General features: G+C 51.7%; 1 protein-coding gene across 3 annotated transcripts in view; it reads left to right on the top strand.

Annotated features, from left to right (window-relative positions):
- The window catches only part of THBS3 (thrombospondin 3), an 809,978-nt gene that overhangs the window by 238,954 nt on the left and 556,974 nt on the right, over nt 1-14,050 (top strand). For all 3 annotated transcript variants that reach the window (XM_088448476.1, XM_088448475.1, XM_088448477.1), the window contains 6 exons: nt 2,641-2,789; nt 2,877-3,017; nt 4,323-4,400; nt 4,487-4,639; nt 4,780-4,890; nt 5,749-5,856. In XM_088448476.1, coding sequence (XP_088304602.1) covers nt 2,641-2,789; nt 2,877-3,017; nt 4,323-4,400; nt 4,487-4,639; nt 4,780-4,890; nt 5,749-5,856 — 740 coding nt within the window. The remainder of the gene's footprint in view (nt 1-2,640; nt 2,790-2,876; nt 3,018-4,322; nt 4,401-4,486; nt 4,640-4,779; nt 4,891-5,748; nt 5,857-14,050) is intronic.

The following is a 14,050-nucleotide window of genomic DNA, read 5'->3' as shown; positions in this document are numbered from 1 at the left end:
GGTGACACAGACCGGTCAGAGCTATAAGACATGGAGACTGCCCCACCCACTGCAGGGTGACACAGACCGGTCAGAGCTATAAGACATGGAGACTACCCCTCCCACTGCAGGGTGACACAGACCGGTCAGAGCTATAAGATATTGAGACTGCCCCTCCCACTGCAGGGTGACACAGACCGATCAGAGCTATAAGACATGGAGACTGCTCCTCCCACTGCAGGGTGACACAGACCGGTCAGAGCTATAAGACATGGAGACTGCTCCTCCCACTTCAGGGTTACACAGACCAATCAGAGCTTTAAGACATGGAGACTGCTCCTCCCACTGCAGGGTGACACCTACTGGTTAGATCTATAAGATATGGAGACTGCTCCTCCCACTGCAGGGTGACACAGAGCGGTTGGAGCTGTAAGACATGGAGACTGCTCCTCCCACTGCAGGGTGACACAGACCGATCAGAGCTATAAGACATGGAGACTGCTCCTCCCACTGCAGGGTGACACATACCGGTCAGAGCTATAAGACATGGAGACTGCCCCTCCTACTACAGGGTGACACAGACCGGTTGGAGCTATAAGACATGGAGACTGCCCCTCCCACTGCAGGGTGACACAGACCGATCAGAGCTATAAGACATGGAGACTGCCCCTCCCACTACAGGGTGTCACAGACCGGTCAGAGCTATAAGACATGGAGACTGCCCCTCCCACTGCAGGGTGTCACAGACCGGTCAGAGCTATGAGACATGGATACTGCCCCTCCCACTGCAGGGTGACACAGACCGGTCAGAGCTGTAAGACATGGAGACTGCTCCTCCCGCTGCAGGGTGACACAGACTGGTCAGAGCTATAAGACATGGAGACTGCTCCTCCCGCTGCTTGGTGACACAGACCGGTCAGAGCTATAAGACATGGAGACTGCTCCTCCCACTGCAGGGTGACACAGACTGGTCAGAGCTATAAGACATGGAGACTGCTCCTCCCGCTGCAGGGTGACACAGACCGGTTGGAGCTATAAGACATGGAGACTGTCCCTCCCACTGCAGGGTGACACAGACTGGTCAGAGCTATAAGACATGGAGACTGCTCCTCCCGCTGCAGGGTGACACAGACCGGTTGGAGCTATAAGACATGGAGACTGTCCCTCCCACTGCAGGGTGACACAGACCGGTCAGAGCTATAAGACATGGAGACTGCTCCTCCCACTGCAGGGTGACACAGACCGGTCAGAGCTATAAGACATGGAGACTGCTCCTCCCACTGCAGGGTGACACAGACCGGTCAGAGCTATAAGACATGGAGACTGTCCCTCCCACTGCAGGGTGACACATACCGGTCAGAGCTATAAGCCATGGAGACTGCCCCTCCCACTGCAGGGTGACACAGACCTGTTGGAGTTATAAGACATGGAGACTGCCCCTCCCCCTGCAGGGTGACACAGACCGGTCAGAGCTATAAGACATGGAGGCTGCTCCTCCCTCTGCAGGGTGACACAGACCGGTCAGAGCTATAAGACATGGAGACTGCTCCTCCCACTGCAGGGTGACACAGACCAGTCAGAGCTATAAGACATGGAGACTGCTCCTCCCGCTGCAGGGTGAGACAGACCAGTCAGAGCTATAAGACATGGAGACTGCTCCTCCCACTGCAGGGTGAGACAGACCGGTCAGAGCTATAAGACATGGAGACTGCTCCTCCCACTGCAGGGTGACACAGACTGGTCACAGCTATAAGACATGGAGACTGCTCCTCCCGCTGCAGGGTGACACAGACCGGTCAGAGCTATAAGACATGGAGACTGCTCCTCCCATTGCAGGGTGACACAGACTGGTCAGAACTATAAGACATGGAGACTGCCCCTCCCACTGCAGGGTGACATAGACCGGTCAGAGCTATAAGACATGGAGACTGCCCCTCCCACTGCAGGGTGACACAGACCGGTCAGAGCTATAAGACATGGAGACTGCTCCTCCCACTGCAGGGTGACACAGACCGGTCAGAGCTATAAGACATGGAGACTGCCCCTCCCACTGCAGGGTGACACAGACTGGTCAGAGCTATAAGACATGGAGACTGCCCCTCCCACTGCAGGGTGACATAGACCGGTCAGAGCTATAAGACATGGAGACTGCCCCTCCCACTGCAGGGTGACACAGACCGGTCAGAGCTATAAGACATGGAGACTGCTCCTCCCACTGCAGGGTGACACAGACCGGTCAGAGCTATAAGACATGGAGACTGCCCCTCCCACTGCAGGGTGACACAGACCGGTCAGAGCTATAAGACATGGAGACTGCTCCTCCCACTGCAGGGTGACATAGACCGGTCAGAGCTATAAGACATGGAGACTGCCCCTCCCACTGCAGGGTGACACAGACCGGTCAGAGCTATAAGACATGGAGACTGCCCCTCCCACTGCAGGGTGACACAGACCGGTCAGAGCTATAAGACATGGAGACTGCTCCTCCCACTGCAGGGTGACACAGACCGGTCAGAGCTATAAGACATGGAGACTGCCCCTCCCACTGCAGGGTGACACAGCCCGGTCAGAGCTATAAGACATTGATGCCGCCCCTCTCACGTTGCGGTGTCTTCCTGTAGTACACGTATGTAATATAAGCTGCTGTCTTGTTATCTGCAGGGTTCCATGAACACCGTTCTCGCTGCTCCCCCAATCCCTGCTTCCAGGGTGTGGACTGTATGGAGACCTACGAGTACCCGGGATATCGCTGCGGCCCTTGCCCACCAGGGTCTAACGGCAATGGGTCTCACTGTGCAGATATTAATGAGGTATTAATCAGTATAACGCCGGATAGATTGCAGCATGGCAGCATGGGGTTCCCAGTACTAATACCTTGTCCTTTGTGTCACTTGTAGTGCTCTCACGCCAATCCTTGTTTCTCTGGCTCCAAATGCATCAATACATCACCTGGCTTTCGGTGTGAAGCTTGTCCCCATGGGTACAAGGGCAACACAGTCTCAGGACTGGGCATTGACTATGCCAAGGCCAGCAAACAGGTGAGATGGCAGACTGCAAATATCTCTGGTAATAAGGGTAATACTAGGCGTAGTGTGTATATTACTGCCCGTTACTGGTGACCCCCCTGAGCTGGCGTGCCCTGTTATCCCTACAGCAGCCCGTTCTGCCACTCTGGTAATAAGGGTAATACTAGGCGTAGTGTGTATATTACTGCCCGTTACTGGTGACCCCCCTGAGCTGGCGTGCCCTGTTATCCCTACAGCAGCCCGTTCTGCCACTCTGGTAATAAGGGTAATACTAGGCGTAGTGTGTATATTACTGCCCGTTACTGGTGACCCCCCTGAGCTGGCGTGCCCTGTTATCCCTACAGCAGCCCGTTCTGCCACTCTGGTAATAAGGGTAATACTAGGCGTAGTGTGTATATTACTGCACCGCGCTGGGGGAGAATGCCGCTGACCTGTCCGGGAAAGTGCTGCATCATCCGGCCGGGATCATATATCCTATACAGTGATCAGGCTGAGCCAGTGAGTTACTGCCCGTTACTGGTGACTCTCCTGAGCTGGCGTGCCCTGTTATCCCTACAGCAGCCCGTTCTGCCACTCTGGTAATAAGGGTAATACTAGGCGTAGTGTGTATATTACTGGACCGCGCTGGGGGAGAATGCCGCTGACCTGTCCGGGAAAGTGCTGCATCATCCGGCCGGGATCATATATCCTATACAGTGATCAGGCTGAGCCAGTGAGTTACTCCCCGTTACTGGTGACCCCCCTGAGCTGGCATGCCCTGTTATCCCTACAGCAGCCCGTTCTGCCAGTCTGGTAATTAGCAGAATTTCTTCCACACAAAACACGTTTATTTTAGATTGTATAGCTGAATGTACATTGGGTCTTCCATGCCTCCCCCTCCCCCAATCAATGGTCAGTTCTGTGCTGTACGATGAATGATAGCAGACTGGTTGGATACTGCGGTGTTGACGACCCCCTCTTTCCATGTACGTGTCTGTGCGGGGGAGATGTGTGGTATGTCTGCTTGTCCCTTTTCTACAAGACTCCTAAGGACAGAGAGTCGGGGAACGTTGCTCCTTGTCTTCTCGGTTGGATCAGTCTGTGCTGTAACCAGTGTGGAATACAGTTCATGTTCCGGGTTACATAGAATTCTTCATTCATTGTCCAGTTTCCCCATTCTGCTATTTCCCTGCATAATTCCATCGTCTCATTAATAATGGGAACAGTCTTCTCAGTGCCGACAGTCCCTCCTGCTGTAAGTGTGCATGACAGTTCGGAAGTTACCTTTTTAGGAGGGTTTGTGACTCCTCTGATTGGGGGACCTAACATGTCTTCCAGGTGTGCGCGGACATTGATGAATGCAATGATGGAAACAATGGTGGCTGTCAAGCAAACGCCGTCTGTACGAACACCGTGGTGAGACTCCATTCCAGCCTTACATTTAGTGTTCTCACCTCCCTGGTCTCACCCATTTATTCTCATTGCACCTTCTCCTTGTCTAGGGCTCGTACAGGTGTGGCCCCTGCAAGCCTGGATTCGTGGGGAATGAGTCACTGGGCTGCGTGCCGAAAAAATCCTGCATTGGCCCAGCCTTCAACCCCTGCCATGTGAACGGCCATTGTGTGTTCGAGAGGAACGGGGACGTCTCCTGTGCAGTAAGAGATTGCTTTTAGTAGTGTAACCACATGTAACCTGCCTTCTAGAACCATGGAAGCCAAATATGGCTGCAGGTTGTGTGTACAGTCCACCATGGGTCCTTCGTATGCCCAGATACCTCATTGCTTTCTCCTCACAGTGCAACGTTGGCTGGGCCGGGAACGGATACACTTGTGGCAGAGACACGGATATTGACGGATATCCAGATGAGCCGATGCCCTGTATCGATAATAACAAACACTGTCGTCAGGTACGAGGCTTGATAACATTGGATACTAGGAACTGAGAACGATAAGATAAAATCTGATCGGGATATTGTATTTACTTTGAAAATATACAATAGACCATGTATATGAATCAACTTACACTTTGTGAACTGTTGGCGCTGACTTGTTAGTAAATGATGGTCTTTCGGTTTATGTAGAATGATGGTCTCTTGGTTTAAGTAGACAGATGATCTCTCAGTTTAGGTAGAGAGATGTTCTCCAGTTTAGGTAGTGATGGTCTCCAGGTTAGGTAGAGTGATGGTCTCCAGGTTAGGTAGAGTGATGGTCTCCAGGTTAGGTAGAGTGATGGTCTCCAGATTAGGTAGAGATATGGTCCCCAGGTTAGGCAAAGTGATGGTCTCAGGTTAGGTAGAGTGATGGTCTCAGGTTAGTTGGAGTGATGGTCTCCAGGTTAGGTAGAGTGATGGTCTCCAGGTTAGGTAGAGATATGGTCCCCAGGTTAGGCAAAGCGATGGTCTCAGGTTAGGTAGAGTGATGGTCTCAGGTTAGGTGGAGTGATGGTCTCCAGGTTAAGTAGAGTGATGGTCTCAGGTTAGGTAGAGAGATGATGTCCAGGTAGAGAGATGGTCTCCAGGTAGAGAGATGGTCTCCAGGTAGAGAGATGGTAGGATATTTCCAGGGTTTAGGTCGAGATACTCAGCTCCATGGCCTCTGAGTTAGGCAGAATTATGGTTCCTAAGTATAGGTAGAGATGGTTAGATTTGGTTGGGGCAGAACATATCGTCCTGGAACACATACAATGGTGGGTTGGTTGCTGGTCTGTTCATAGGACATCTATTATAAAATCATATGTTTGATAATTCCCATTTCCTACTCCACAGGACAACTGTAAGCTGACCCCCAACTCTGGACAGGAAGATGCCGATAATGACGGGATAGGCGATCAGTGTGATGAAGATGCCGATGGAGATGGAATCAAAAACGTTGAGGTAATGGACTGTAAACATGGAGATTATATTTGTCTGGTTAATGACATGTGTAGGTGAGAGCACATCTCAGGGAGCCCGTGCCTCCTGTATGAGAGATTGCCTTTGTGCTGGGGAGGAGGGAACGCTGGAAGGCTTTTGTGACCTACACAGGGTTTAAGTGGTGTGGCCGGAGGCAGGCCACACGGGGTTAATGGCTGCCACAGCACTGAAGGGGTTAACCCCCGTGCTGTGCCACCATTTTTAAAAGGACAAAAAGGCGCCAAGCGCCCATTGTAAATGTATTCTCTGCGCTACGCACTGAGTGTTCATTTTTGTGTTTTTAATGTTTTATATGCAGCGGCCTGGACTTGCTGCACTGGGGGAGTGTGGGTAGAGGGTGGCTGCACTGGGGGAGTGTGGGTAGAGGGTGGCTGCACTGGGGGAGTGTGGGTAGAGGGTGGCTGCACTGGGGGAGTGTGGGTAGAGTGTGGCTGCACTGGGGGAGTGTGGGTAGAGTGTGGCTGTACTGGGGGAGTGTGGGTAGAGGGTGGCTGCACTGGGGGAGTGTGGGTAGAGTGTGGCTGCACTGGGGGAGTGTGGGTAGAGGGTGGCTGCACTGGGGGAGTGTGGGTAGAGTGTGGCTGCACTGGGGGAGTGTGGGTAGAGGGTGGCTGCACTGGGGGAGTGTGGGTAGAGGGTGGCTGAACTGGGGGAGTGTGGGTAGAGGGTGGCTGCACTGGGGGAGTGTGGGTAGAGGGTGGCTGCACTGGGGGAGTGTGGGTAGAGTGTGGCTGCTTCCCCTGGGGGAGTGTGGGTAGAGGGTGGCTGCACTGGGGGAGTGTGGGTAGAGTGTGGCTGCACTGGGGGAGTGTGGGTAGAGTGTGGCTGCACTGGGGGAGTGTGGGTAGAGGGTGGCTGCACTGGGGGAGTGTGGGAAGAGGGTGGCTGCACGCTGGGAGCCACTGCGACCAGCGCTGAAACAGTTACAATCCCAGTGAGAACACAGTGTAAAAGCACACTGCACATGGTTTATATTAAACAGTATTACAGTATATATGTATATTGCTGTAATGCACTGCAGCTGATCTGCAATGCATTAGTGCATGATGCAGAGTATATTTAATAGGCTATGCACTTATAGGAATATGGTTCAAGAGTATATTATTGTAATGGGGATTGTCCTCCTGACATAGGAAGTGATATGAATCATCCTGACCTATGGTAGTGGTCAGACCCTTTGTGTAACAAAGCTTTCTTTATAGTGCATTCCAGAGAGACCAGGATGGAAGCTGTGAAGGTGTGAGGAGAGTCAATGGCCAAATCTTCCTGTGATATGTCCCTGAGACTGTCTCTCGTGTGTCTGTGCTTCCTGTGATATGTCCCTGAGACTGTCTCTTGTGTGTCTGTACTTCCTGTGATATGTCCCTGAGACTGTCTCTTGTGTGTCTGTACTTCCTGTGATATGTCCCTGAGACTGTCTCTTGTGTGTCTGTACTTCCTGTGATAGGTCCCTGAGACTGTCTCTTGTGTGTCTGCACTTCCTGTGATATGTCCCTGAGACTGTCTCCTGTGTGTCTGCACTTCCTGTGATATGTCCTTGAGATTCTCTTGTGTCTGCACTTCCTGTGATATGTCCCTGAGACTGTCTCCTGTGTGTCTGCACTTCCTGTGATATGTCCCTGAGACTGTCTCTGTACTTCCTGTGATATGTCCCTGAGACTGTCTCTTGTGTGTCTGCACTTCCTGTGATATGTCCCTGAGACTGTCTCTTGTTGTGTCTGCACTTCCTGTGATATGTCCCTGAGACTGTCTCTTGTGTGTCTGCACTTCCTGTGATATGTCCCTGAGTCTGTCTCCTGTGTGTCTGCACTTCCTGTGATATGTCCCTGAGACTGTCTCTTGTGTGTCTGCGCTTCCTGTGATATGTCCCTGAGACTGTCTCTTGCGTGTCTGCGCTTCCTGTGATATGTCCCTGAGACTGTCTCTTGTGTGTCTGCGCTTCCTGTGATATGTCCCTGAGATTGTCTCTTGTGTGTCTGCACTTACTGTGATATGTCCCTGAGACTGTCTCCTGTGTGTCTGCACTTCCTGTGATATGTCCCTGAGACTGTCTCTTGTGTGTCTGCGCTACTTGTGATATGTTCCTGAGACTGTCTCTTGTGTGTCTGCACTTCCTGTGATAGGTCCCTGAGACTGTCTCTTGTGTGTCTGCACTTCCTGTGATATGTCCCTGAGACTGTCTCTTGTGTGTCTGCACTTCCTGTGATATGTCCCTGAGATTCTCTTGTGTCTGCACTTCCTGTGATATGTCCCTGAGACTGTCTCTTGTGTGTCTGCGCTTCCTGTGATATGTCCCTGAGATTGTCTCTTGTGTGTCTGCGCTTCCTGTGATATGTCCCTGAGACTGTCTCTAGTGTTTCTGCACTTCCTGTGATATGTCCCTGAGACTGTCTCCTGTGTGTCTGCGCTTCCTGTGATAGGTCCCTGAGACTGTGTCTTGTGTGTCTGCGCTTCCTGTGATAGGTCCCTGAGACTGTCTCCTGTGTGTCTGCACTTCCTGTGATATGTCCCTGAGATTGTCTCTTGTGTGTCTGCACTTCCTGTGATATGTCCCTGAGACTGTCTCCTGTGTGTCTGCACTTCCTGTGATATGTCCCTGAGACTGTCTCTTGTGTGTCTGCGCTCCCTGAGACTGTTTCCTGTGTGTCTGCCCTTCCTGTGATATGTCCCTGAGATTGTCTCCTGTGTGTCTGTGCTTCCTGTGATATGTCCCTGAGACTGTCTCTTGTGTGTCTGCGCTTCCTGTGATAGGTCCCTGAGACTGTCTCCTGTGTGTCTGCCCTTCCTGTGATATGTCCCTGAGACTGTCTCTTGTGTGTCTGCGCTTCCTGTGATAGGTCCCTGAGACTGTCTCCTGTGTGTCTGCACTTCCTGTGATATGCCCTTGAGACTGTCTCCTGTGAGTCTGTGCTTCCTGTGATATGTCCCTGAGACTGTCTCTTGTGTGTCTGCGCTTCCTGTGATATGTCCCTGAGACTGTCTCTTGTGTGTCTGCTCTTCGTGTGATATGTCCCTGAGACTGTCTCTTGAGTGTCTGCACTTCCTGTGATTCCCTGAGACTGTCTCCTGTGTGTCTGCACTTCCTGTGATAGGTCCCTGAGACTGTCTCTTGTGTGTCTGCACTTCCTGTGATAGGTCCCTGAGACTGTCTCTTGTGTGTCTGCACTTCCTGTGATATGTCCCTGAGACTGTCTCTTGTGTGTCTGCACTTCCTGTGATATGTCCCTGAGACTGTCTCCTGTGTGTCTGAACTTCCTGTGATAGGTCCCTGAGATTGTCTCCTGTGTGTCTGCGCTTCCCGTGATAGGTCCCTGAGACTGTCTCCTGTGTGTCTGCACTTCCTGTGATATGTCCCTGAGACTGTCTCCTGTGTGTCTGCACTTCCTGTGATATGTCCCTGAGATTGTCTCTCGTGTGTCTGTGCTTCGTGTGATATGTCCCTGAGACTGTCTCCTGTGTGTCTGCACTTCCTGTGATATGTCCCTGAGACTGTCTCCTGTGTGTCTGCGCTTCCTGTGATATGTCCCTGAGATTGTCTCTTGTGTGTCTGTGCTTCCTGTGATATGTCCCTGAGATTGTCTCTTGTGTGTCTGTGCTTCCTGTGATATGTCCCTGAGATTGTCTCTTGTGTGTCTGTGCTTCCTGTGATATGTCCCTGAGACTGTCTCCTGTGTGTCTGCCCTTCCTGTGATATGTCCCTGAGACTGTCTCCTGTGTGTCTGCGCTTTCTGTGATATGTCCCTGAGATTATCTCTTGTGTGTCTGCACTTCCTGTGATATGTCCCTGAGACTGTCTCCTGTGTGTCTGCGCTTCCTGTGATATGTCCCTGAGACTGTCTCCTGTATGTCTGCACTTCCTGTGATATGTCCCTGAGACTGTCTCCTGTGTGTCTGCGCTTCCTGTGATATGTCCCTGAGACTGTCTCCTGTGTGTCTGCGCTTCCTGTGATATGTCCCTGAGATTGTCTCTCGTGTGTCTGCGCTTCCTGTGTTATGTCCCTGAGACTGTCTCCTGTGTGTCTGCACTTCCTGTGATATGTCCCTGAGACTGTCTCTTGTGTGTCTGCGCTACTTGTGATATGTTCCTGAGACTGTCTCTTGTGTGTCTGCACTTCCTGTGATAGGTCCCTGAGACTGTCTCTTGTGTGTCTGCACTTCCTGTGATAGGTCCCTGAGACTGTCTCTTGTGTGTCTGCACTTCCTGTGATATGTCCCTGAGATTCTCTTGTGTCTGCACTTCCTGTGATATGTCCCTGAGACTGTCTCTTGTGTGTCTGCGCTTCCTGTGATATGTCCCTGAGATTGTCTCTTGTGTGTCTGCGCTTCCTGTGATATGTCCCTGAGACTGTCTCTAGTGTTTCTGCACTTCCTGTGATATGTCCCTGAGATTGTCTCCTGTGTGTCTGCGCTTCCTGTGATATGTCCCTGAGACTGTCTCCTGTGTGTCTGCGCTTCCTGTGATAGGTCCCTGAGACTGTGTCTTGTGTGTCTGCGCTTCCTGTGATAGGTCCCTGAGACTGTCTCCTGTGTGTCTGCACTTCCTGTGATATGTCCCTGAGATTGTCTCTTGTGTGTCTGCACTTCCTGTGATATGTCCCTGAGACTGTCTCCTGTGTGTCTGTGCTTCCTGTGATATGTCCCTGAGACTGTTTCCTGTGTGTCTGCACTTCCTGTGATATGTCCCTGAGATTGTCTCTTGTGTGTCTGCACTTCCTGTGATATGTCCCTGAGACTGTCTCTTGTGTGTCTGCGCTTCCTGTGATATGTCCCTGAGACTGCCTCTTGTGTGTCTGCGCTTCCTGTGATAGGTCCCTGAGACTGTCTCCTGTGTGTCTGCACTTCCTGTGATATGTCCCTGAGACTGTGTCTTGTGTGTCTGCGCTTCCTGTGATATGTCCCTGAGACTGTCTCCTGTGTGTCTGCGCTTCCTGTGATATGTCCCTGAGACTGTCTCTTGTGTGCCTGCGCTTCCTGTGATAGGTCCCTGAGACTGTCTCTTGTGTGTCTGCACTTCCTGTGATATGTCCCTGAGACTGTTTCCTGTGTGTCTGCGCTTCCTGTGATATGTCCCTGAGACTGTCTCTTGTGTGTCTGCACTTCCTGTGATAGGTCCCTGAGACTGTCTCTCGTGTGTCTGCGCTTCCTGTGTTATGTCTCTGAGACTGTCTCCTGTGTGTCTGCACTTCCTGTGATATGTCCCTGAGACTGTCTCCTGTGTGTCTGCACTTCCTGTGATATGTCCCTGAGACTGTGTCTTGTGTGTCTGCGCTTCCTGTGATATGTCCCTGAGACTGTCTCCTGTGTGTCTGCGCTTCCTGTGATATGTCCCTGAGACTGTCTCTTGTGTGCCTGCGCTTCCTGTGATAGGTCCCTGAGACTGTCTCTTGTGTCTGCACTTCCTGTGATATGTCCCTGAGACTGTTTCCTGTGTGCCTGCGCTTCCTGTGATAGGTCCCTGAGACTGTCTCTTGTGTGTCTGCGCTTCCTGTGATATGTCCCTGAGACTGTTTCCTGTGTGTCTGCGCTTCCTGTGATATGTCCCTGAGACTGTCTCTTGTGTGTCTGCACTTCCTGTGATATGTCCCTGAGACTGTCTCTTGTGTGTCTGCGCTTCCTGTGATGTGTCCCTGAGACTGTCTCTTGTGTGTCTGCATTTCCTGTGGTGTGTCCCTGAGACTGTCTCCTGTGTGTCTGCACTTCCTGTGATATGTCCCTGAGACTGTCTCCTGTGTGTCTGCGCTTCCTGTGATATGTCCCTGAGATTGTGTCTTGTGTGTCTGCGCTTCCTGTGATATGTCCCTGAGATTGTCTCTTGTGTGTCTGCGCTTCCTGTGATATGTCCCTGAGACTGTCTCTTGTGTGTCTGCGCTTCCTGTGATATGGCCCTGAGACTGTCTCTTGTGTGTCTGCGCTTCCTGTGATATGTCCCTGAGACTGTCTCCTGTGTGTCTGCGCTTCCTGTGATATGTCCCTGAGTCTGTCTCCTGTGTGTCTGCGCTTCCTGTGATATGTCCCTGAGACTGTCTCCTGTGTGTCTGCGCTTCCTGTGATATGTCCCTGAGACTGTCTCCTGTGTATCTGCGCTTCCTGTGATATGTCCCTGAGATTGTCTCCTGTGTGTCTGCGCTTCCTGTGATATGTCCCTGAGACTGTCTCCTGTGTATCTGCGCTTCCTGTGATATGTCCCTGAGATTGTCTCCTGTGTATCTGCGCTTCCTGTGATAGGTCCCTGAGACTGTCTCTTGTGTGTCTGCGCTTCCTGTGATAGGTCCCTGAGACTGTCTCTTGTGTGTCTGCACTTCCTGTGATATGTCCCTGAGACTGTCTCCTGTGTGTCTGCGCTTCCTGTGATATGTCCCTGAGTCTGTCTCCTGTGTGTCTGCACTTCCTGTGATATGTCCCTGAGTCTGTCTCCTGTGTGTCTGCACTTCCTGTGATATGTCCCTGAGACTGTCTCCTGTGTGTATGCACTTCCTGTGATTAGTCCCTGAGACTGTCTCCTGTGTGTCTGCGCTTCCTGTGATATGTCCCTGAGACTGTCTCCTGTGTGTCTGCACTTCCTGTGATAGGTCCCTGAGATTGTCTCCTGTGTGTCTGCGCTTCCTATGATAGGTCCCTGAGACTGTCTCTTGTGTGTCTGCGCTTCCTGTGATATGTCCCTGAGACTGTCTCCTGTGTGTCTGCACTTCCTGTGATATATCCCTGAGATTGTCTCTCGTGTGTCTGCGCTTCCTGTGATATGTCCCTGAGACTATCTCTCGTGTGTCTGCGCTTCCTGTGATAGGTCCCTGAGACTGTCTCTTGTGTGTCTGCACTTCCTGTGATATGTCCCTGAGACTGTCTCTTGTGTGTCTGCACTTCCTGTGATATGTCCCTGAGACTGTCTCCTGTGTGTCTGCACTTCCTGTGATATGTCCCTGAGACTGTCTCCTGTGTGTCTGCACTTCCTGTGATATGTCCCTGAGACTGTCTCCTGTGTGTCTGCACTTCCTGTGATATGTCCCTGAGATTGTCTCTCGTGTGTCTGCGCTTCCTGTGATATGTCCCTGAGACTATCTCTCGTGTGTCTGCGCTTCCTGTGATAGGTCCCTGAGACTGTCTCTTGTGTGTCTGCACTTCCTGTGATAGGTCCCTGAGACTGTCTCTTGTGTGTCTGCGCTTCCTGTGATATGTCTCTGAGATTGTCTCTTGTGTGTCTGCACTTCCTGTGATATGTCCCTGAGACTGTCTCCTGTGTGTCTGCGCTTCCTGTGATATGTCCCTGAGACTGTCTCCTGTGTGTCTGCGCTTTCTGTGTTATGTCCCTGAGACTGTCTCCTGTGTGTCTGCGCTTCCTGTGATATGTCCCTGAGACTGTCTCTTGTGTGTCTGCGCTTCCTGTGATAAGTCCCTGAGACTGTCTCTTGTGTGTCTGCGCTTCCTGTGATAGGTCCCTGAGACTGTCTCCTGTGTGTCTGCACTTCCTGTGATAGGTCCCTGAGACTGTCTCCTATGTGTCTGCACTTCCTGTGATATGTCCCTGAGATTGTCTCTCGTGTGTCTGCGCTTTCTGTGTTATGTCCCTGAGAATGTCTCCTGTGTGTCTGCGCTTCCTGTGATATGTCCCTGAGACTGTCTCTTGTGTGTCTGCGCTTCCTGTGATAGGTCCCTGAAACTGTCTCTTGTGTGTCTGCGCTTCCTGTGATATGTCCCTGAGACTGTCTCCTGTGTGTCTGCGCTTCCTGTGATAGGTCACTGAGACTGTCTCCTGTGTGTCTGCGCTTCCTGTGATAGGTCCCTGAGACTGTCTCTTGTGTGTCTGCACTTCCTGTGATATGTCCCTGAGACTGTCTCCTGTGTGTCTGCACTTCCTGTGATATGTCCCTGAGACTGTCTCCTGTGTGTCTGCACTTCCTGTGATATGTCCCTGAGACTGTCTCCTGTGTGTCTGCCCTTCCTGTGATATGTCCCTGAGACTGTCTCCTGTGTGTCTGCGCTTCCTGTGATAGGTCCCTGAGACTGTCTCTTGTGTGTCTGCGCTTCCTGTGATATGTCCCTGAGACTGTCTCTTGTGTGTCTGCGCTTCCTGTGATATGTCCCTGAGACTGTCTCCTGTGTGTCTGCGCTTCCTGTGATATGTCCCTGAGATTGTCTCCTGTGTGTCTGCACTTCCTGT

The sequence above is a fragment of the Taudactylus pleione genome, unplaced genomic scaffold (genome assembly GCF_031769625.1).
Source record: "Taudactylus pleione unplaced genomic scaffold, aTauple2 ptg000455l, whole genome shotgun sequence".
NCBI classification, from domain to species: domain Eukaryota; kingdom Metazoa; phylum Chordata; class Amphibia; order Anura; family Myobatrachidae; genus Taudactylus; species Taudactylus pleione.
The sequence above is the reverse complement of the archived record's forward strand: the minus strand, read 5'-3'. Positions and strand labels throughout refer to the sequence as shown.